Here is a 25,255-nt window from a genome sequence, read left to right as displayed (position 1 = left end):
TATACGGTACAGGTGAGGTACAGGTAACAGTGGTTCTTGTTATTTTAGTCAAGGGCCGAATCTTGTGAAGAACTTCCAAGCCAAGTGTAGTGAGGCACACTTACAATCCCAAGCACTCAGGAGGCTCATGGAGCAGTTAAAGACCAACCTGATCTATAGTCTGACTCTCGCCTAATCTACAGGAGCATAGGAAGGCAGCATGGAAGCTGATATAGGCCAAGAAGGGCTGTTCAGCATGAACCAGGATGATCTGGCCCACGCTATGAGGATAGTGACTGGTCACTGGTTGGTTCGCACATGTATTTGAACATAAAATCCCATGAAGTTTGCTGAGGTCACATACATCAGTGTGGGCAAAATGGAGATTCAAGAATAACCCAAGTTTGGGGCTAGAATTACTAGACAAACAAAGTTATATTTGCCCAGATGGAAAAATCAAGCATGAGAGGGGAGACAAAGACAGTATCAGGCTGGCTGGTACACCTCTAACAAGGCTTGTAGAAACTCACATGGGAAGAAAAAGAAGGGAGTATGTGTATGAGAGAGAGAGAGAGAGAGAGAGAGAGAGAGAGCGAGAGCGAGAGAGAGAGATTGAGTGTGTGTGTATATATTGTTCGTGTATACATATGTGCATATGAAAACACATGTGTGCACATAGGTCGAGAATTCAGAAGGAAGGTGTAGTAGAGACCCACCTTTGAGCTTGGTAAAACACAGCATCTGCTCTACACTCTAGAGTAGTGAGCTGGGGACCAGGCTAGAGATTTAAATACATACAGACAAACACAGAGAGAGAGACAGAGATGGGGGACACGGGTCATCCTTGATACAAGAATGCCAAGAATACCTACTTTATGGTGCTCAGGGGCAGTTTATATAGGGCTCTGGCCCCAGCTCTCAGGATCTTTCAGCTGCAGCCCCACCAGCCTGCCATCAAGGTCTTGTGCTCAGAGCAGCTGCAGACTGCTCAGAGCAGAGGAAAACAAGTTGTTTAGAAGAAATTCAGGGTCTGGTGGTCCACAGTCCCCAACAGAGCTTGTTCGGGTATCAGCAGCATAATTCAGTCACCAGAAAGGGGCCTAAGGATGAGGCCTGCTTTCCACTTTGAGAGGTGAGAGAAATAAAAAGAAAAGAACAAAGGAGAGCGAGCCTAGGCAGCGAGAGGAGGAGGGAGCTCTTTCCGGGGATCAAGAGCAGCGGTCAGCACGGAGAAGAGTGATTCGAAGACAAAGGAGGAAGGGACTGGGTGTGGAGGCAACATGGACAGAAGCCTTGGAGACCGTGACAGGGAGACTCTTCTTGGAAGCAAAGATGGAGACTGTGGGTGTAAACTTAGGGAAATGAGATAAAATAGGCTTCCGTTGTCTGCACTTATGTGACTGGAAACACATGAGAATTCCCGGGGAAAGGGAAAAGCCTTGAGAATAAAGAAAGGCTGAAACTGCGATCCTGTGGAATATCAACAATTACGGTATCGGGAGAGGCAAAGGACGGAGTCTAGAATGTAGCCAGAGTGCTGGGAAGTGGGTCGTGACAGAGAAGTGTTCTGGAAACTAAAGACAAACAACACTGTAGCCGGAGAAACAACAGGGACGGAAGCCTCCCCCACAGGATGCAGCCATGCTTCCTTTCTCCTTTTGCAGACTCTCACATCTCCTCTAAGTAGTACTTGAGGGCTCTACTAAGTCCTCTCAGTTTCAAAGACTGTAGGAAGAAAATGTCCCGCTCACTCTCAGCCTAGCGGGCTGTGTACTATTCGGTCCGTTCCCATTGCATACAGAACCAGCTGCCCGCTACAGCAACGGGTTTAATAATTTACTTCTTTTCTGCCCTGTTTTGCAGTCCAGGGTCTCTTGCATAGTAGGCAAGGACTCTACCACCAAGCCACATCAAAGTCCAATAAGCTACTCCTTTGGCCATTTTCCTTCACTGAATAACTCCCATCCAACCCCCAACCTGCCCTAACCCATGTCTCTCTCAAATATGCCTTTTGAGGCCAACTCCTTGTTTAAGGTTGGAGTCCATGCTTAAATATCTGTCTCTTCAGCAGCCTGTGAAATCATGAGAAATGGGCATGTTTCTGACTATACTAAAGTACCTGACACCAAGACTGTGTGTGGCCTCTGAGCGGAAACATTTGTATACGCAAAGTGCATTGTGTCTTCCAAAGTTGTCTGAAACACATCCTCTCGGGGTACAGCGGCTCCACAGTCAAGCCTTGTTACTTGGGGCATGAAACTGAGGAGACAGATGTGTGAAGGGCTTCGACCTTCACAAGTCCCAGTGGTTATAAAGTCATCTGAAGCTAAGTCAAAGCTCTACTAATACCTATGCATAGAAAAGTTGTTTAGGTAATCTCAAAATAAAAAACAATTTAAAGTTATAAATGGAAAAAGATTTGAGGTTCTGGGAAAAAAAAAAACCCGTTTTATCTAAAGCTGGTCATTGTAATGAAAAGTGCATGGCTAGTTTTTAATAGTTTCAGGGTCCTGCCTATAATCACTGTCCAAACATTGATTCTAAGAATCTCACAGCAATCGTATGGCGTAATCTCTCTGAAATGAACCTGTGATTCAATAGAAATTGAGAGTGTATGTTTTACCAAGATCCAGAAACTGCAATTAGGGAGTCTGATACCATGAAGTGGTTGCTATCAGCAACGAGAGCAAGGCAAAGCAAATACAATACTAGGAAAAGGAGGAAGAAAATGGAAGAATAAATAGCTTAAGCTCTTTCATGGCAGGGGATCTCTTTAGACTCACAGAAAGACCACTTAAAAACTACTTTCCATATATGATTACAACCAAGGTAAAGGATTAGTCGGAACACTTAGAATGATTGATGGGCCTTGAACTTTAGCCCCCTGGGGTTCTCTCAACTTGGCCATGGAAACACGCACAAATGTTTATTTTTAAACCTCCGGAGAAGGGTTCCCACAGCATTATCACTTTAGTATGTTATTTACTTTGCAGGGCCCAGCGACAGAAAGGATAAGACAATTGTGTGGCCCGTATGAGAACAAATGTCTCAGGAATTATGAGTGATTTAAAGGCAGCCAAGAGGAGCCGAGTTCACAGAACCATGGATTCACAGGATCATGCCCAGGGAAAAGCAGTTATTACAGGTTGTAGGCTTTGGCTCAACACAGTCTGAAAAGACACTGGAGAGTTCTGGTGAGAAAGGGCCTGCGGTGGAGGGGAGCATTCAAGGGTTACTAATTGACTCCCAGGATGGCGTGCTGTTTGGTTCTAGCCAAAGTGGGAGGTTGGGGGTGGAGGGGCTGGATTTAAAATAACGCTTGGATGACCTCTCTCACCCCCAATTTCTTAATTTATAAAATGAAGATGAAAATACCTCAGGGACTCACTTGAAGCAAAAGGAGCTAACAGCTGTGAAAGCATTTTAGTAAAGAGAATGAGGTACCAAATATAAAGGGGAAGGAGGCACCACTGTCGTGGAGCCAAATATTTCACAAGTGAGGAGGCGGGGACCAGGAGAGGAGTCAGTTTTTATTCATGTCTGGGGCTAAGCAGGAACCCAACACTGGCACAATTTCAGTGTCTATTGCCTACATGAGAACACTTTCTCCCTTCCTCTTTGCCCAAAAGGACACCTTTTCTACGTAAATATTCATTACTCATCCATGGGATTGACTCCACGCTGCCCTCCTGCCATTTGTCCCATGTCTCTGTATGTCAACATGTTTGCACAACCCACTGGCGTTCTGTTTCTTTTTATGCCATAGACTATGTTTGGTTCCCCTTGAAAGTCATGATGCGGACTTTGGTGGTGGTGGTGATGATGCTGATACTGATGGTGGTGGTGATGGTGGTGGTGGTGGTGGTGGTGGTGGAATTTGAGAGAGAACTTTTCAAAACAAACTTCTGCCAGAGTTTCTCAAGTTCAACATCGCTGACATTTTGGATCATGAAACATTTTTAAATGGGGGACTGTACTTTGTTTACTGAGGGATGTTTAGCAGGGTGTCTGGTCTCAATGATGGACTCAATTAGTCATACAGCCTCTTTTCTACTGAGATGTAACAACTGAAAATGTGAATATATATTAATGAACATTCCCATGGAGAAAATGGGAGCTGTTGAAAAATCTCCTATGGTTAGGAAGTACTGCATTGTGTGAATAGATAATACTATGTTCACTATTATCAACTGCATTTTTTTTCAGAGCCCCTGGGGTGATATTCAGGATAGAACAGGCACTCAGTTTGCTCAATAAATAAAAAAGTCATGAGAAAAAGACTGCCTATAAAGTGCCCTTATAGAACACCCCCTATGTGATTGTATTATATGATAAATATTTTTCTATTTGATATACAATATATTACTAGCATATGAACCCTTTTCAGTTGGTATATAGGTATAGTAGAAATCATATTCTTATATATATATATGTATATATATGTATATATATATGCAAAGATTATATGTATCAGTGCCTTTTTATTTGGTATGAGCCTATTGGTCCACCAAGTACGAGGCAGAAAAAAATTATTTAAAATTCTAGAAAAATGTTTTATCAAACAGATGACATTTCATGGAAAAAAACTTTCAAGAAAAGTTACATTAAAAATAACTGCAACTAAGCACCCACAACTCTGATTACTGTACTTAAGAAATTACTACTCTACTGAACACATGACTCTGATTATAATTGTTACACCATCTTGCCCGCAAACCATCAATCTTTTCTAAGATTAGAAGTGGTGCATCATTACCTGATGGTGGAGAACTGATATTCCCAACGACATCTCAGGGTGACTTACTGAAGAGTGGATACCCATGTGTGTGTGTGTGTGTGTATGTGTGTGTGTGTGTGTGTTTAACTTTCAAAAACTGCCACTTTTTGATCAATACTTCTTCAGGTTCGGACCATCAGACCTCTGAAAAATTCTTTTTTTTTTTTCTCATGGTTTATTTTTTTTATATTTAAAAATTTCCATCTCCTTCCCTCCTCCTCCCCCCTCCCTCCCCTCCTCCTCTCCCTTCCCTCCCCTCCTTCTCCCCCTTCCCTCCCCTCCCCTCCACCCATACCTCCCCTCCCTCCCTCTCAAGGCCAAGGAGCCATCAGGGGTTCCCCACTCTCTGAAAAATTCTTAAATCCTATGTCAACTGTGATATTTTCAAAATGAACACGAATAAATACACTGTTTTTGTCCAGCCAGGAACAAATGCAGCTGAAATGAGGAAGGCTTGAGGGACCCTTCTAGATCCACTCCCTCATCCTTCTGATGGTGTATTGCAACATCTTTGCCAGCTTGGGGGAGTGGGGATCAGGAATTAACAGCACACTAAAACAATGTGTTCAAAAGAAATGAGATAGATTTCTACTTCTGGACACAGTGTTATAAATTGTGAGCGGTCAGGGTCTCCATCAGGAACAAACAGAAAAGGCAGATAAAACAAGAGAAAATTCTGTTTAAAAGCAACTGGGAGCTAAGGAAATAATTAGGTCATGAGCAGCCAAGATCCCTGAGAGAAGTAACTACAGAGCAAAGGTCCACCTTCTGACAAGGGACAGGGAACTTGAAGGAGTGCAGGAGGGGTATATGGGAGGATTTGAAGAGGAGAAAGAGAAAGGAGAAATGCAATTAAAATGTAATCTAAAAAAATAAATACGAAAAAATCCACGTTCTTTTCATAAGCCTCACAGAATATGCCAGTTCTTGCCATGCTTCCACAACTGAAAGTCTGGGCATGGTGCCCCTGCAAAGAGTCCCAGAAGCCATTAGAGTTTTCCAACCCTACAGGAGTGAAGGAAGTGGCTGGTAACCAGTGGCTGGGTAGCAAGGAGAGACATAAAGAAGGGGGTCCTGACACCTGAAAGGAAGGCTCCTTGTGGCACTTACCACATAAGCAAGAGTCTAAAGAACCAAGCAGAAATATTCTCAAAGTAAGTAGAAATTACAGCAACTATATTATTATGAAAATAAAAGTAACTGAATTCAGACCTGTCCTGGGACTAGAGGAACACAGCCCCTCCCTGAGTTTCAAGCTTAGATCCCTGGAGGAATGCACCTCAGAACAGACACAAGACGGAGATACATGAAGTCTTACAAAAAATGGAACAAAGTCATCTCAGATTCCCATTAAATTAAGTGATCTCAGCCCACTCTGCTTCAAGAAAGGATCTGTGGCTCCACCCATGAGCTGACAGCACTTAGCTTTCAAGACATTCAGACCATTAGTTCACCCACAGAATGCTGCAGGGAACTGCCCTACTCAAGGGCATGCTCTTCCCTTCCCAGGAGGTTCAACATCAATGGCTGACAGTAAAAATTGAAAGACTTGACCATTAGGACTGAACGTGGGCCGTTTCTGACTGAGGCCAAATACTTTCCAGGGTGCCCTTGCCTATGGCTGAGACTTTGATGGGACTGAGTCCTTTTCCAAGCCTTTCCTTTCACCAAAGCTGATTTCTTCCCTCTCTGCAACAAACAACCTGAAGCCTAATAAGTAAGTGTATCTCAGACGTCCCCTTAGTAACTTTCTAGAGAACCCAACTTGCGACAGTTGGTCTCAGGAATAGTCCAAGAAGTGGGGTGACAAGACCGAGGTACTAGTCTGAGAACTGGGGGAAGGGGGGGAGAATGAACATAAAAAGACGTGCTTGAACTTATGGCTTGATAAGTCATGCTTTGCTGATGAAAGGCCTGCCCTTTTCTGAGCAAATGCAGAGGAAAGGTAGATTGGAAAGAGTAGAGATGGAGGGAGTGGGAGGAGAGGAGGAAGGGGAGGATGTAGTCAAGATGTAAAAAATAAATAAATTGTCATCAGTAGTGACAAGTAGAGACAGACACCCTGGCATGATGGAATGATCCAATTGCTGAAACCCTCATCAGAGGTGAATTAGGATAGCCACAATATGAGGAACTATATTAAAGGGTCACAGCATTAGGAAGGTTGAGAACCACTGGAATAAAGTAACTCACAAAATATTCTAGAGGTATAGAAAAAATAGTTACTCTAAGACAAATAGATTAAATAGCAGTTTTGTTCTATGGTGTGTTTGTGTGTGTGTGTGTGTGTGTGCACGTGCACACACACGCGCGCACATGCACTGCATGTTTTTGTGCATGTGGGCACAAGTGAGGGTATCCTTGTCAATGTCCTATGGCTGTGAAAAGACACCATGATCACAGCAACTCTTAGAAAGGAAAACATTGAATTGGGGCTGGCTTGTAGCTTCCGAGGTTTAGTCCATTATCAACATGTCAGGAAGCATTGTGACACACAGGCAGACTTGGTGCTGGAGAAGGAGCTGAGAGTTTTAAATCCAGATCCAAAGGCAGCAGGAAGAGAGAGTGCCACTAGGCATGGTTTGGGATTCTAAAACCCCAAAGCTCACCCCCTAGTGATGCACTCCCTCCCACAAGGCCACACCTACTCCAAAAAGGCTACACTTCCTAAGTGCTACTCCTAATAACCAAGCATTCAAATATATGTGGCTATGAGGACCATTCCTTTTCAAAGCATCACAGTGAGTGTTTATGCCTATGGATGCCCGAGGGTGATGTTAGGAATCATCATCATTATTCTTCTACCTTGTAAAATGAAGCATCATCTCTTATTCAAATCCAGAACTTGACTCCATAGCAGCTCTCCTTAGCCAGCTTGCCCCAGGGAACCCCTTTCCCTGCCTTCTCAGACTTGAATGGAAGGCAGTCTCCACTTGTACTGGGCATTTACTTGGGTTCTGGGTCTGAAGATCCAAACTCTGTTCCCAGCTCTTTATTCTTGAATGGCAAGATGTTAACCACTGAACAATCTCTCCAACCCTGAATAGCTTTTGGTAAGTATCAATACCTTGGAAAAGTCTAAAGTTAAAACTGATCATTGCATGAAAACTGTCCTGGTTGATTATGTTTTCCACTTTGCCAAAGCTAGAGTTCTCTGGAAAGAGGAGCCTCTAATAAGGTAATGCCTCCATTATTTTGGCTTATAGACAAGACTTCAAAGAATTTCTTGACTGATGATCAATATGGGAGAGCAGAGCTCACTATGGGTAATATCATCCCTGGGATGGTAGTCCTAAGTTGTTACAGAAAGCAAGCTGAGCAAGCCATGGGAAACAATCCAGTAAGCAGCATTCCTCCATGGTCTCAGCTTCAACTTACTGCTTCCAGATTCCTTCCTTGAGTTCCTTCCCTGATTTCCCTTGAGATGGATTATAGACTGCAAGCAGAAGCAAACCATTTCCTCTGGAAGTTGTTTTTGGTTAATAGAAACAGCAATAGAAAGCAAATGAAGACAAAGACAAAGCACCTCACTGGTAGCTTAGAAAGAAAACTATACTGTGTAGCAAGTGATCCAATAAGAGCCGAGTATGGAAATTAAGAGTGCCCTATTCCAGAGTAAGATATGTACATGAACAAAATTGGCCTTTTATGACCAGGGAGTCCCTCACTGAGGAAAGGAAAATGGTGACAGGGAACTGTTTCTGGGGGCTGCTAAGCTAAACCAAGATATATGTTTTAAAGTTAACTTGACTTCAAAATTTGGGTCTAAGGATTTGTTGCTTTGGAAAAGAAATTCTGCTTTTGTTTCCATAGAAGGTGAGAACCTGTGGATTCCTTCCAGACTAATGTGGTTTATGGACCAAGACCCCCCACAAAAGGTCACCATGAACACTCCCAAAGATTATTTTGCCCAACAAAAAGAAGGAAGCAGTTTGAAGAGAACTACACCCAAATTCCCAAATATTGTTTATAAATGCTTGTTTACATTTAAAGGGGGATATGATATAGAGAACAATACTTTCCATTGGTATGGATCTTGGTTTATTGATACAAATTTAAGATCAATTTTGTTATATATTTCTGCTCTTAATTAAGGTATTGTGTTTGTGCAGCTCATTTAAAATGTAAGGTATAATTAAGAAATATAGGCTAATAGATAATCACCTATAATAGTCAAGCTTGTAGCCATATTAGTTAAGATTTTTCAGATGTACAGACATATATTTCAGATGGATAGGTATTCTTCAAATCTTTCAGAGACCTTCAGAATATGGCATTTGAAATGTTTTAAGAATTTAGGACATTTCATGACAGTGAAACACATATGCTCCTGGAAGCACCAATTACTTCAAAAGGATGATGGGCATTTAAGAGACTCTGTAGCTGGAACAGCGGGCTGTGTCCTGCCACCAGGCTAGCTTTACCCAAAATAATTACACGGAAACTATTCACTTAAACACTGCCTGGCCCATTAGTTCTAGTCTCTTATTGACTAATTCTCACATCTTCCTTTAACCCATATTTAGTAATCTGTGTAGCACCACGAGGTGGTCACTTACCAGGAGAGATCTTAACCTGCATCTGTCTTGGAGAGGAGAAGCATGGCGACTGTCTGAGCCATCTACCTCACTTCCTTCTTCCTGTTCTGTCTACTCCACACACCTAAGGGCTGGCCTATTAAATGGGCCAAGGCAGTTTCTTTATAAATGAATGAAATCAACAGAAACAGAAGACTCTCCAACATCAAGACTCCTTATGGTGTTTGGGCAAGAAACTGCTCTTGTCTGGACTGCTTGACTGGACTTGCAGGACCTACATAAAAGTGACTGTTGAAGCTGTCTAAAGAAGGTGAGACAGTCCTTTGGGGTTCCTGCTTTATGAAAAAGTCTGTAAGACATTCTGCAGGACACAGAAGAAAGTGACTGACAAACTGCCAATATAGGTGGAACTGTCTTTGAAATTTCTTGTTTCATGGGAAAAGTCTGCCTGATACTATGGGCCAGTAGGCTGAAAATAGGTGCCTGTAACATTACATAAGAACTTTGGATGACTGTCCAGACAGCGAGATGTCTCTGTCAATTCTAGAATTTTGGAAGTTGCTTACAATGCACTTCCTGTTTACTTAGGTAATATTATATCCTTCTGGAGTCTTTGATGGAGTTGAAAAATAGATACTTATAGTTTCCCTTAGTTATGATAAAAAATAAAGTAAATATAAATATTGTAACTTTAATTCTTGCTTGATACCTGTTTTGTTATAGATAACTTTACTATGTTAAATTTAAGACCTTCCTTTTTATTTAAACAGAAAAGGGGAAATGGTATGGGAAGTCCTTCTATATATGTGTTGCTTTTATTGGCTAATAAATAAAGAAACTTCTTTGGCCTGTGATAGATTAGGATTGATCTAGGCAGAAAAACTAAACTGAATGCTGGGAAAAAGGTGGTCAGTGAGGAGCCATGTAGCTGCTTCAGGAGACAGATGGGCCAGAACCTTGCCAGTAAACCACAAGCCTCATGGTAAAATATAAAATAATAGAAATGGGTTAATTTAAAACATAAGAGCTAGCTAGTAATACACTTAAGCTATTGGCCAACAAGTGTTTTAAATAACATAGTTTCTGTGTGATTATTTTGAGTCTAAGCAGCTAGGAACAAACGAGCATCCTCTGCCTAGAGGGAATGTTGAATACTAAGAGACAGACATTTGGAAAATCCTCCCAACTTTGGGCTTTGGGTCAATTAAAGCCAAAATTAGAAAGAAGAAAATAACATAGTATAAATTAAGGAAATACAAATTAATCATACAATAGAGAAAATGCAATAATCCAGAAAAAGATTCATTGGAAAGGCAGCTATAATCTGTAAGTCTCTAGCAAGTCTTACCAAGAAAGAGAATACCACCAATGTCAAAATGAAAATAGAGTTATTACCATATAGTCTAATAGGAAGGAAACTATATTATCTTAACAAACATAACGAAAACATTTAGTAAAATACAAAACCATTTATGATCAAAAGGAACTATATTATACAGAACAAGTATATTGTCTTTATTTGCTTTTATATAATTAGGAACATAACACACACACATTCTCTAAATGGACTTGTTAAAATTATTCCTTATAACTTACTGTTATGCCCAAAAACTAGTGCATCTCTCAGTTCTTATTAGAGAAGCTTCTTTTTTGCAGTGATGGAGATTAACACGGAGATTAACAAATGGTCAAGGTTCAAACGAAAGGAGACTGCTAAGTACTCAGCCTTCAATGGAACATTCATGTTATACCCCTACTCCAAAGCTCAGTGATCATTTGGTAGAAGGGGTAGGAGGACAGTGAGAGCCAAAGGCAGTGAATGACTACAAGGAAACCATGTTTTCTGAACACATCAGGGAAGCTGCAAATATGGACTCACAGTGGTTGTGATACATGCACAACACCCAAGCAAGCTTAATCCAGACCAAACCCCAGCATTAAGTAGGGAGGTAGACATGAAGTCTCACCCCTAGATGAAGTGCTATTGGCAGTTGAGAGGTACTGGAGGTAGAGTTTATTTTCTTTAAGGATCTAGCACCTTGTAGGTTGACCACATTCCAATGGACGGCTACACACCCAAGAGCACACGAGCATCAGAAATCAGACTCAGTGAATTATTTTTTATATGAAGACATAAAGTTGGGAGGATGCAGATCTCAGAGGAGTTGAAACAGGAGGAGTGAATATGATCAAAGTACATCATATGAAAATTTCAAATAATTAATAAAAAATAATAAAATAAGAGAAAACTCTGCTTCTGTTCTATGTACAGAAAAGAGAAGCATATGTGTTGAAAATGTAGAAGCACAGTCAGAGATATTGGCAATACATCTACCCAGTAAATACCAACTCTATTACTCAGTTTTGCTCCACTATAAAAAAAAATCTCAAAATGCCTGAAGTAAATAGTCTAAATGGAGGAGAGATTTGTTTCACCTCAGAGTTTCAGATTTTGGTCCATGGTCACCCACATCACTTTGGGACTAATAAAAGGTAAAATATAATGGCAAAGGCACGTGGTAGATGAGGCTGCACACCTCATGGTGGCTGGGAAACAAAAAAACAAAAAAAAAAAAAAAAAGAAAAGAAAAGAGGGGCCAGAGTCTCATACTCCACTTCAGAGGCTAGATGTCAGACACCCAACTTCATTCTACTGTGCTCTACCTCTTAAAAGTTCCAGAGATTCTCAAAAGTGCTACAGGCCAGTAGACAAACCTTTAGCAAATGAGTCTTTGAGAAACATTTCAGATCAAAACCATAATGAGGTATGTCCATGCTACATATGAAACTGTAAATTAATGAGACCTTTAGGACATGGATGAATATGTACCACCGAATGGATAGTGAAAGGTTAAACATTTTTAAAAATATGATCAAATTTCTCCTGGAACAACAACTTAAAATCACAGTGAGATGCCTTAATGCTTTCACAAAAATGTAAAAATGCAAGAGACTAAAAATGCCAATGTCAGTAGTGAATAGGAACAAGCTGACCTTTTACACATAGATGCCAGAAGTATAAGTCCATACTAATGTAGATGCCACTCTATATACTATGAATATGCTTTATTACTATTGGTTAGTAAAGAGGCTGATTTGGTCAATAGCCAGATAGAACAGAGCCAGGGAGGACATTCAAGCAAAAATAAAGGGAAAAAGAAGGTGGAGTCAGGACAATGCCAGCAGCCACTGCTGGAGGAGTAAGGTGCCAGAGTATTACGGGTGAGTCACAGGGCACATGGCAATATACAGATTATTAGAAATGGGTTGATTTATGTGGAGAGCTAGTCAGTAAGAAGCCTGAGCCATAAGCCAAACAATTATAATTAATATTAAACTTCTGAACAGTTATTTCATAAGCGCTTGTGGAGACTGGCGGGGGTGGGGGGGCGGGGAAGCAGTCTAGCAGGACCAGATGGGACAGAGAAAATACCTCCAGCTACAGCTATACCATACAACTAGTTTAGAGAACTATTTCAACTGAACAAGCCCACAACTATGTTTAACCAAAGACATGTGCAAAAATAGTAACAGTATTGTTCTTCATTATAACCGAAATTGCCTATAGCCCCAATGTCCACCATTACCAGACTAGAGTATATGTATGATGGAGTATTAGGTGCACTGCATGCAATGAGAAGGAAGGAACTTACAATAAATACAATGCATTGCTCAAGCATAATGTCACATATTAGGACAGGGAGAAGGAATGGGACCTGCAGTAAGCACACTGTGTTGCTCAAACATGATGTTGAGCAAATGCAGAAAGATACAAAGCTATCATCCATTTTTAAATTTTATTTATATATATATATATTTATAAATATTTTACTTTCATGAAGTTCTATAATAAGCAAAGCTAGTCAGGTGATGGGAGTTCAGACAGATTTCTTTGGTAAAAGTGGGACAAGTTAAGAGGGTTATTGAGGGCACTTTCAGGTGTTTTTAGTACCTTGCTTCTTAACCTGGAGTCTTCTCATTTTTTTTAAAGCACACCAAACTGCCCACCTATTTATGTCGATATTGCTGAGCAGGTAGCATATCTGAATAAAACTTTCAAAGGAACCACAGGCACTTACATTGCTTTCCATGTTCCTGTTGCAGTGAGAAGCAGATCTTGCTGACACTGTTGTTGCTCTCGGTGTGGTCTCTAAACTGAGAGCATCTGAGGGAATCTGGCCAGGAGGAGTTCACCATCCCCAGGACAGATTCACACCCTTCTTTTGCAGCCTCACAGAAAGATCTACAGGGAAGGAGGCCACGCCTAAACAGAGAGAAGGGGAAAGTTAATATCGTATAGACCAGGTCTCAAGACTATAATAATGATATTAAAGCTAGCCAGCAGCAAGTTAATGTGGTCTATTAGCTTACATTTCTTATCTACAGTCAGCAACTTAAACTTCCATATTGAGTCCCAGGACAATTTCAGCCATCCAATTACATGGTTTCTGAAGAGAAGAAGCTAGTTTTGCAGCACATAATGTAGCATTTCCCCAAAATGATTGTTCTTAAGCTTCTAGTGTTAAAATATACTGGTCAACAAAAATGAAAAAAGGAGGGTCCCCTAATTTGAAAGATCAAAAGTAGGTCAAAAAGTATATTACTCTCCATTTTATCTTTCCTTTGAGAAATCCAAACTACCTCTTAGCGGCAAATAAAGAAAACTGCTCTTTATTCTCCCTGGCTTTCATGGAAACTCATACAGACAAGTTGTAACTCAAAAAATTTTGTGTCCTTAAAAAATAAAAATACTTATCAGACGTCTGTTTTGTATTCTGCCAAGTAAAAGATGTAAAACACTGTCTGTTAATGGTCAAGGCAATGACGCCTCAGAAGCTTGCCCTCATCCTTCTTGCCTGCAGCCAAACCCTCCAAGACCCCAGGTTTGCTCAGGGATGTAACTTAAGTGCTAACAGTGATCTGGTCTTCTCTCAGAGCTAAGTAGCCTTCTCAAGCTCACAGTGTTGGTCTGTATCTTTTATCCTTTCCAAAGACATGTCAAAGGACTTAAAGGAAACTGCTAAAGAAGTAGAAATCCCATCAAAACAACTATTTCAAATCTTGATATCACAGAATCATATAACATTTGAACACTGTGATAAATGTTTCCTGGGAAGCACAGACCAATGAAGATTCTGGGACAGATTCAAATGTCACATACTTGTTACTACTGGCTTCCCGATGGCAGAGGTAAGAAGAGAAAGTATATGTGTGAGCTTCCAGGTCTTGATCTATACACCATCTAACAATGTCTATTCTCATATGATAACTGGACTTTACATTCTCCTTGATCAGACAAGCTTGAATAGCATACCCCATTTGTCCCATAGACTACAGAAACATGATGGGATCTACCATCCAGGGATTACACTGGATCTAACATGGCCTATGAAAGCCTTGAAGGAGAGATTTTGTTACATCTAAGAAGTGGAGGAGTTCTCAACATTTACAGTGTGTGATCATACTCAGTGCGTTGCCCAGGCTACTGATCCTAGATTTCTCATTTTCTGCCCTTACTTTGAGACAAGATCTCACTAAGCTGCCCATGCTGGCCTCGAATTCATTCCATAGCCCAAACAGACCTTAAACTTGTGATCATCCTGCATCAACCTGCCTCGCTGCAGGTATTACATGCCTTCACCAGCAAATATCCCTCAACCATGACATTCTAATAAAAATTACTTTTTGATTTTTAAAAGGCCATACTAAAATTACATTTTAAAAATAATCTAGTTAGGTGAATATGTAACTAAAGTTGATGGTGAAGGTACAGGAAGAGAAGTTTTTGCATTTGAACAAGTTACATTGAGAACAGGGACTGGTCCTGATAACCATTCAGGAACATATTAGTGTGTTTGTGCTTGAACTGCTGTGACACAACACATAACCATAGCAACATATAAAAGAAAGCATTTAATTTGGGGCTTGTGATTATGAAGAGTTAGAGTCCGTGATGGTAAAACAGAGGTATGGAAGGCAGGAACAGCTGAGAGTTCACATCATAGATCCAGAAGTAGAAGGCAGAGAGAAGTAACTGGAAAAGGTGAGGGCTTCCGAAACCTCAAAGCCTGCCCCCAAGTAACAGACCTCCGTCGGCATTCACCTCAACCCCTACCAAACAGCTCCACCAACTGGACCAATATTAATACTAAGTATTTAAACATATGAGCGTATTGCAGCCATTTTCGCTCAAACCACCATTAGATATTTGTAGAACGAACTAAGAGTAGACAAGTCTTCCCAGTGGTTATGGAAACCTCTTCCATTCTGAGGCCACTTATTCTTCACCTCGTGCGTTTTTCTTGCAGCCTCTCCCAAGGCAACAATGATGAAGAGGTTTCACACAAGGACCCAGTAGCCATTTGTCATGTCCTTAGTCTTTAACTCAAAACCAGCCCATCATCATGGACCCTGGCGCTCTACTATGCTCATTTTCCCAAGACCCCCACCCCAGACCCTCCCGTGGATCCTCTGCTACTGTCTGACCTTGAGACAACAGTTCATTCATGCTGAGACTCAGTTTCCCTATTTAAAAAGTGAGGAATTTGCAGGAGCTCGAGTTTGGGCTAGCTCCCATAATTCTTCTATTATGAAGACTTTGTAAATTTAAATTCCCTCTTTAGAGCATGTTTCTCAGAGGAGCTCTGAGGCCTTGCTAACCCCATCATCCTTGTTGAACTGTGAGAAGTAACGGACATTCTTCTCAAGGTTTGTGCTGGGGAGACATAGAAATACTAAAATACCATCAGACCGTCTGCTCTAAAATTAGTGCCTAGGGAAAATGTCTAGAGTGTTTCCAAATAGGTCTCCTAAAAGGCGTAACTGACGGAAACCCACGAGTTTTACATCGCTTGACTGGGATATGTGAGCTAGGGGTAGAGAATTCACAACTATGAGCCCTTGCAAACAGTGAGCAAATGAGGAGCCATTTATTCTTGCTTAGCCTGAACTTCGGTTGCCTGTGAGGGGTGAATGTGTTTTGTTTTTCATCACAGGGGCAGGGTGGTGAGACAGCCTACACTATTTTGGAATATAAGTATCTATATCCAAGCAGCAACGCGTTGGCAACTGGAAAACAGTGCTCAACACAAGGGAAGGTCCACTTGGGCTATCAGAATGACTATTTTAGAAAGCGTGATTGTTCCTAATTGATGTGTGAAATACATTTAGTGTGCTGCAAAAAAGTCTCTTTCACTCAAGTGAAAGCAGAGAGTTCTGATGTACCTCTACAACTGCTTATTGACACATTTGATGAGTTTGGAAATATGCTACCCCAGAGTAATAATAAGGACTTACAGTATATTCACTAGGAAGGATGTTTTTAAATAATTAATGTATCAAGAATATTTTTGTTTTATCTATAACTTTATTACTGAATTTATTTCCAGGCAATTTTTATTATGATATATCTAAAAATATACAGATGTTTATCTAGAAAAATTTTATAATAGTCATAAATGTAAATTTACTGAATAGGCTAGGGGTACAAAATAAACTATTTTGTAGGGCCACTAGGCTTTTAAGCGTTATAAATCATGTTTTTGTTTTTGAAAACATTTTCTTTTCAATTTGAGCTATTGTTTAGCAATACTTCATAAAAATTCTTTGAGAAGTTCACATAACCACCATTATGCAATATCTTCAGATCAAGTTCATCCCTCACTTCTCCCTCTGCTGCCTTCCGGATCCACCATCACCTCCTAACCCCCAATTTTGTGTCCTAATTTTGTTTTTAATAAGCTACTGAGTCCAATTTGTGCAATCCAAATACTGCTGAATTCAGAGCCATCCACTGGAGTGTGCTTGATCCACTGCAGACCCCAAAAGACATCAACTGTTCACGGGTCCTCAGAGGTGAGATCTCAAGAATCTCCTTCACACTGTACAATAGATGGTTGGCTGGCTTGGTCCGGGGCAGGTAGCCACAGCTGCTGCGGGATGGTGACTACAGAGATCACACCAAGTCCAGAAGACACGGTTTTGCTTGGGTCCTCTCTGACCTCTGACTCCCCCATTCTTTCTCTCTGTTTTTACAGGATGGTCCTTGAGCCTTGGCTGGGGTGGGGTAGCTGTGATAACAGACGGTCCACTTGTGGCTGAGCCTGCCACAATCACTTATCCTATTCTCTGCATTCTGACCAGCTACCATCTGCTTTAGCCACCATCAACTGCTCAAAGAAACGTCTCTGATGAAGTCTAAGAGCTGCACTAATTGATGGGTATGGAGATACACAGTCAGAGAGCAGTTTGCTAACTTATCCACTGGAGAGAATAATAACAGCAGGCTCAACCCCTAGGGTCTACGAGATCCCTTAACCCAGGGTTCTAGCTCAGATTTACAATTGGAGCCATATGTTCTCTTCCGTGGAGCAGGCCTCAGATCCAAGCAGGAAACTGTTAGTTACCCCCACAGCGTTCCTGCCGCTATTGCACTCACGGCCGTAACACTGCTCATTGATGCAGTTCCCAGAGTTCACAGATGGGGAAGTTTCTTGCTTCTGCCCTCCCCCGCCACCAGGTGCTACATAGATGCTTTCCCTTGGGTTCCCCCCAAAAACAATCATTTCATAGAACTATACTTAGGAAAAAAAAAAAACAAGAAATTAACAGTAGTCCAATGCCTTTGAGACAAATGTCCTCTTTAAATACTGTCAAATATCCCTGTTCAGAATCCCATAGTGCAGTTGTCAGATTCTATTTTTGATGAGCTAGGCTTAAAATATCCTAGGAGAACTTCAGACTTAAAACTCTTTTTTATGGGTGTAGGGAGGATGATTTGCAGTAGAGAGAACTTAAAACATTACCCATGATCTCTGCCTTCTACTGCTCCTTCCTGTGAAAGCCCTTTCCTGACTATGTGCTGGCCTGTGGACTTACTCCAACCATAGAAACTGCAGGATGCCATCTGATTGCTGAGCTACAAAGGACTGTGAGTTCTATTTTGTTCACACCCCACCACTTTCTTGCTGGCTTTTACAAAGCAAGTTGCCGTACATATTAAGGAAACTACATGGTTGGCCTTGAGGCGCTACAGGCTGCAACACTTTATAGTAATTACTCAGCCATCTTCTCATGAGAAATTTATCAGAGCCAAGGGCCTTTGGTAAATATTAAGCCAAAATTCAAGGAATTTGGGGATTATTGCCTTGTGAATAAAGTGGCTGTTTGTGCTGTAGATTTTCGCTGTAGCTGACTCCCTTTCTGTTACATATTTGGGGTTTAATTCCCACAGTTCAGAACCTTTTCCTATGTTTTTTTGGGGTTCACTGATCACATTCCCCTAGCTATATGAGAAAACAGTTTCCCACTGCCCGACCTTCGTTTCTTTCTTTTAGGTAAAAGCAGAGATCTGCCTTCCTGCGGTTATCTATCAGCAGGCATTTGGTCACTATTTAGGGTGCAGGCAAGAGCATTACATTTAGGATATACGCAGATATCCAAGGACACAGAATTACTACTTGCCCAAAGCTGCTGATCCATAGCTTCTCAGATAGGTAGAAGAATAAGCATGCCCTGGTTTTACCTCACTTAAAAAATTCCTAACTCCTTGCGCTCGCCTCCCCCTCAGTTTACTGATGATTTTAGTTCAGGAAATTTACTACTTGTGCTTTACCCTCAAGGACCGCAAAAGAGATAATTAACTGCAACCCAGACAAAGACTTTCTTCCTGCTGATGTCATAGACCCACAATGGCCATGATCAGAACGGCTGATAACAGCATACCCTGGAACTGATAATTTGGAGGCCTGGGTCTCCTCTTGGTTTCTACTGCTTAGAGCAATATGTGTAAACTCCGGACCTGAAGGCCTGTAGAAATTGCAGCATCTGTTGAATGTGCTAATCAGATCAGAAGCCATTAGCTTCCTCCTGACTGTTTATGCCTGGTTACCCACTATCCATCTCCACATGCTGGGAGGAAAAAAAAAACAGAAAACATTGCACACGGATTTAAAGAACAATCCATGGCTTATTCATAATTTTACTGAAAATAAACCTTTTAGCTCTTTATGTACCACCTAGCAATGCAGCATAGCACACTAGCCTTCCCTTCTAGAATTCCCTGATGATTTAATTCCTTTCTTAACTAACTTTCTCTATTAAGGAGTTCACCAGATATGCACTAGCCACTCTTACCTTTGAATTGACAACCAAGGCTAGCCCCTCCTCTCCTTCTCCCTCTCCCTCTCCCTCTCCCCCTCCCCCCCTCTCTCTCTCCTTCTCTCTCTCTCTCTCTGTGTATGTATGTATGTATGTGTATGTAGGGCTGGTGAATTGCTGGTTGTAAGGGTATATATGACTGGGAACATGTGTAACAGGAGGAATATGGAATGAGACAAAGAAGAAGAAAGAAACGATTAAGAAGAAGGTATCGTGAGTAGTTTTCTTAGCCCTAAGATTTTAGTTCCTTTTGCTTATTGTGGTATCTTTAATTGAACCCTGAGAGAGATTCTTATGAGCTGGACTCTTAAGGACCCTATTATTGAGGGTAACCCATTGTCCAACAGACCTTGAGAAAATGAATCTCCTCTAATAATTCATGAACTCAGAAATGGATTCTTCCCCATTCAAGCCTTCAGATAAGACCTTGGCTCTAGTAGGCACCTTAATTCACACTAAGACCGTGGAGTAGAAGAGTCAGCTAAGTGACCCCCGGCTTCAGGTGCACTAGGCATGGGGATGAAGAAGTGTACAAGTGAAGGCTCGCCTTTGCCTCTGTCTCCCATTAGAAAGGAGATAATGGAAGGAGCAAGAGTATCCCTTACTCACTTTAGTCTGGACCTCTAACAACCAGGACTGTGATTATCTTGTCTCTATTTGTAATAATCATGATTTCAGCAGGGAAACGATGATCCACTGAAGTGGGGGCACTGCATGGTGTTCAGTGAAAGGACCACTGACAAAGAGGGTGTCCTAGTGCCAGAAAGGGACAGTGTGATGGTCTGGGACCAGGAGCTGTTGACACCTAAATTTTAAAAAAGGGGGGGGGGGGATATCTGGAACTTAGGGAGAACCATCAAGGGAAGGCCACTGCACAGGGGCCATGGCCTGTCTGGAATACTTAGCTAGCAACAGGATCACTGTTGGAAGGAGGCTGCTTGTTTGTCCTGGCTGCCCTGAACTGAAATAATCACTCAGTAACTGTATTAATTAAATAACTGATTGGCCCATTAGGTCTAGCTTCTTATTGGCTAACTCTTATATTAATTTAACCAATTCTATTAATCTGTATATCGCCACATGCCTGTGGCTTACCAGGTAAATTTCCCAATGTCTATCTCCAGCTGCAGCTCCATGGCTTCTCTCTTACTCTGCCCTTCTTCTTCTGCTTAGTTTTCCCCCACCTACTTAAGTTCTGTTCTACCCTATCAGACCAAGCCAGTTTTTTTATTCATTAACCAATGAAAGCAACAGATAGACAAAAGGACCTCCCACACCAGATCAGAGTCTGTTTTCTTTGGACAATGACCTATGCATTTTTAATATGATTATTTTAATTCTAATTTTCTATTGTACCCAAAGATGACACAATAAGGTCTCTAAGATAGAGTTAAAGTCCTTAGTAAGATAAATTAGCAATGTGCACATTCTTTCTGGAGAACAATGCCATAAGATTATGGTGACTTAATACATTTAATGAATTCATCAAAGAATGGCCTAACTCCTATTAAACAATTAGAATTTAACACAATGCCAGGGCTACATGTACACAGGCGACTGTCACAGGCTGTGCTATGACATAACACTGCCACACAGGAAGTCTCCTAAAACTATATTCTAAGCCAATGTGTTACTTTTCAACTGAAACGTTATTAGGAAAGTCCAGCTCAAAAACAGCTTGAAAGCACCAGGTGTGTGAATTGTTAAGATTGCTCTTTAAAGGTTTTGTAGTTCTGGGTAACAAGAAGTTTGGTTTTTCAAAAACAACCCCAATATACCATTGGGCACATCTTGACTACTTCCTGGAGGCATCTCTGGCTCAGTTTGTAGTATGATGACTTCCAAACAGGAAAATCCTATTATCTGTTCATCAGTATGACAGACAAAGGGAGGCTGACATATAAAAAGCTCTACGGAATTGATGCATGCAACTTGATGAGTTTGGAAGTTAAGTATCTGTGAAGTCATCACTATCATCAAAACCCATAAACTCAAGTATTTCCCAAATGTCTCCTTCCTCCTGCTTTCTATACAAAAGCTAATAGGTCTTATGTAGAGAACACTTAACATATGATGAAAACAAGCGCATCACCAGGCTGCCATGAGAGGACAAAAGAAAACCTGCGGTGTTCAGAGAAGACTTCATTATAGCCCGGACTTGGAGACCATGGACTCAATGTGAGAGGAAAGCTCTCGGGGCAAAAGGAACGGCGTGTGAACACAAAGGCTGCTCAAATGAGGTTTGCATTTATGGAAAAATGGAAAGGAGGGTCAGGGAAGGTAGGCTGGGTGGGTCTGTGACACCCGAGAGGCAAGAAGAGCTTCAAAAGCTATGGCATGAAGCTTAGCTTGACATCTAAGCCTCAAAGAAAGCCCAGATATGACAGAGTCTGGGTAATGGCTCTATACAGTTTGTTCTTAAATGATCACATGGGTAGTTAAAGGACCGGTAGTTAAAACCCAGGAGTTAGAAAGGGGGAGAGGACAATAAAAATCTGGCATCTCTAAACACAGAATCAAGTTTATATCAGCACAGAAATTCATGTACTCCATCAATAACAGGAACCGCAGTTTAGGAAGAATTTATCTGCCCAGTGGAGTAGACCATGCATGAATACTTTCTGTAAATCATAGGAAAGTAGGAGACACAACCAGAACTGTAAGTAACTTTAGGGTTAGTTTCAGCAAGGGTTGTTCAGAAAGGGTTTCTTAAATTTGTATAATTTTATATTACTAGAAATTTTTACACTGAAAAATTAGTTATCATCTAGGCTATGGAAATAGCTCGGTTAGTAAAGTGCCTGCCTCATAATTCAATTCTTAGAACTTGTGTTGTTTTTTAAAAAAAGAAAGAAAGAAAGTGGGCATGGTGCCCACATGCTTGTAATCCCAGCACTGGGGAGTGAAAGCAAGAAGATGCCTAGAGCTCACTGACTGGCCAGCCTGCCTACGCTACAAGCTACAAGCTAATGACAGACACTGTCTCAGGAAACAAGGATTCTGGTTCCTAAGGAATGACACTGAGGTTGACCTCTGACCTTCACAAACAAGCAAGAGTACACACACACACACACACACACACACACACACACACACACACACACGTCCATTTGAGGAAGTTCATTTACTCTCCAACGCAACTCTATAGAAATTTAGACTACTACAGGAAATAGTCCTACATTTGAGATCTGATCTTTAATCTCTAGTCATCTACATACATAAAGAACTTCTATTTCCTTTCTCTGGGTATTTCTGCTAAAGCCTAGTCTCCTGAGGAGAAAGATCAATAACCAACACATCCATTTCCTCACTTTAATCCATTGATTCCCTACAACGTAGTAGAAGATTTGAATGAGGTGTTAGGTCAGCAAGGTTTCCAGAGAATCTTCTAGAAGCTAAGTCATCAGGGCTGATAAAATTACAAGTCAGCTGCTTGAAGGAGGTGGGAGAAGGTGACAGTTACCTATCAAAAGCACACCAAGACTTGGCATGTGTTTCATACATCCAAAGGTCATCTACAGCTCATACTCTTAGCTAACCAATATTTTCTTGCTAGCTACTTGATATTTTTAATCAATACCCTCTTACCTCTACACTTTAGAGCCATGCCAATAGTTTATCAGGAAAAACTATATATTTTTATATTTGCTTCACTGAATCCATATGTCCTCCTGCCTTTCAGCTAGACTGTGTTGGAATACATGTCAACACACACATTTGGTCAAAGCAATCTCAGTCTAAAAGACCATCAAAGTCTATTGTTTCAACATACAATGTAGCTAAGTAGTGTCTGTGGTCTCAAAGAATCAGGTTAAAAACTATACTGTTTATACATCCCACTATAATCTTTTAAAATTGAATTTTAAATGTTATTAAGTAACTATTTTCTCTAGACTAGAAAATAAACACTTTTCATTTATTTAAATAGTGTAGCATATAATAGATGATACAAAATAGTAAAATACAAGAAAAATATGTTTGACCTTATAATGGTTTTCTTCAAGACATTTGCTTTGCTAAACTTTTTTCTGCTTATTAAATTAGTTGCAGTTCCCGTACACACACTAAACGACAGCAGGAAGCATGGTCTAACAGTACAATTATAAAATGAAATGTAATAATAAAAATAGGATAAGTCCCCAAAGAACACTTAAAAAGTAACTGTAAATTATTATTCATTATAACAGAAAATGGAAAACTTTCATATTAGTGCAGTTATCAAAGGATAAATCAGGTCAAGGGAAAAACAAATTTATCTTAAAGTGCTCTGGAAACTGTGGACAGCACAAAAGTGTTTATTCAAACAGAGAGAGACTGGGTTAGAATTAAGAGGCTCAACATAATGAAGCTAGTGGTTCCAAGACTCTGAATACACTTCATTTCATTGTCTTCCGGTGTGCGTGCATGAACCACAGAGGAGTCAAACTTAAAAGCTATAAGTGAAATTCTTGAAAATTAAACAAAAATGGGATGAGAATCCAGTTAAAAAAAAACCTTTTGGAATTTTATGTAATTTTTTAAGCAAAGGAGTACTCCATTTTATCTAGCTAGCTAGCATCTATCTATCTATCTATCTATCTATCTATCTATCTATCTATTCTTGCAATCCTTCACATGTAGTATATATATATTAGAAGTACTTTTTGTGGTCTCCATTAATTCTACTTGTCCTTCACAAATCGCCACTTTACAGTTATTGCTAACATTTATTGAGCTTTTCCTAAGAACCAGACAGTCCCAAGCCCCACAAGTCATTAAATCGTCCCATGAATTCTGTAATGTGAGTAAAACTATTATTTCTCTTTTGTGGGTGAGGAAGCCATGACACACAGCTCCCTTACCCTTTTCTCCCAACCACTGCCTCAAAGGAAGAGGTCCACATCGTAATCCCCAGGACTGGGAGTGCCACCTCACTTGGAGACAGGGTCTTTGTGGGTACAATTAAGGATCTTGAGGTGAAGCTCTTATCTTAGATTGTGTGGATCCATAAATCCAATGACAGCATCCTTATAGGACACAGAAGAGGAAGAGCTGCAGACAGTCAGGGGATGCTCTGCTATGGCAGAGGCAGAACCTGGAGAAACATGGGCCCAAGACAAAGGAACAGAAATAATAGGAAACCAGCAAAGGGAAAAGTGAATTCTCCCTAGAGTCCTGGGAACCAGACAGCCCTGCAGACTCCTGGACTTTCAGCCTTCAGAACTGTAGAAGACATTTCTGTTATTTAAGCCAGTCAGCAGGTGGCAAGTTGTTAAAGCAACCCAAGAAAATCAATACAGTCACCGACTATGTCGCCACAGTCTGGGAAAATAAAGCATCTCTTGGTGATTTTTTTTTTTTTTTTGAGTGCAGGGCACGAGGCAAGCACTATGCCACCAACTCATACTGACAGCCCACACAAGAATCCTGTATTTTAACCCACAAGATAGATAAAATCCTGCTTCTCTGTGTACCACGGAAGCACCTTCTGTGCCTGACTCCTGGGTGATTCAAGTTTCTCTGGATGCTGCACATGCTCCCAGTCCTTTATTTCAACAGGTCAGCATCCACTGCTTCTGCTCTGCCTCAGCCCGATGGCAGTGCCGCAGCTTGTGATTAAAATAGCAAGTGTTTGCCTGAAACCCATGTGCCCTGTGTTTCACACACAGTTTAAGCAATGTGTACGATACTTACTGAAATTACTAATAACATGATGCACCACACTTGAAAAATGATATGTGTTCTGCTATTACTATTCTGAAAAGCTCCTAACATTTCAATTCAGAAAGTAATTGAAGTTGTATGTGCATAGGTACTTACCACA

General features: G+C 40.9%; 1 protein-coding gene across 2 annotated transcripts in view; it reads right to left on the bottom strand.

Moving 5' to 3' along the window:
- Positions 1-25,255, bottom strand: part of Corin (corin, serine peptidase) — a 200,831-nt gene that overhangs the window by 115,259 nt on the left and 60,317 nt on the right. For both annotated transcript variants that reach the window (XM_038345201.1, XM_038345193.1), the window contains exon 5: positions 13,374-13,558. In XM_038345201.1, the coding sequence (XP_038201129.1) occupies positions 13,374-13,558 (185 nt within the window). The remainder of the gene's footprint in view (positions 1-13,373; positions 13,559-25,255) is intronic.

This window comes from Arvicola amphibius, chromosome 1 (genome assembly GCF_903992535.2).
Source record: "Arvicola amphibius chromosome 1, mArvAmp1.2, whole genome shotgun sequence".
NCBI classification, from domain to species: Eukaryota; Metazoa; Chordata; class Mammalia; order Rodentia; family Cricetidae; genus Arvicola; species Arvicola amphibius.
Note: the sequence above shows the minus strand (reverse complement) of the source record. Positions and strands in the feature narration are given on the sequence as shown.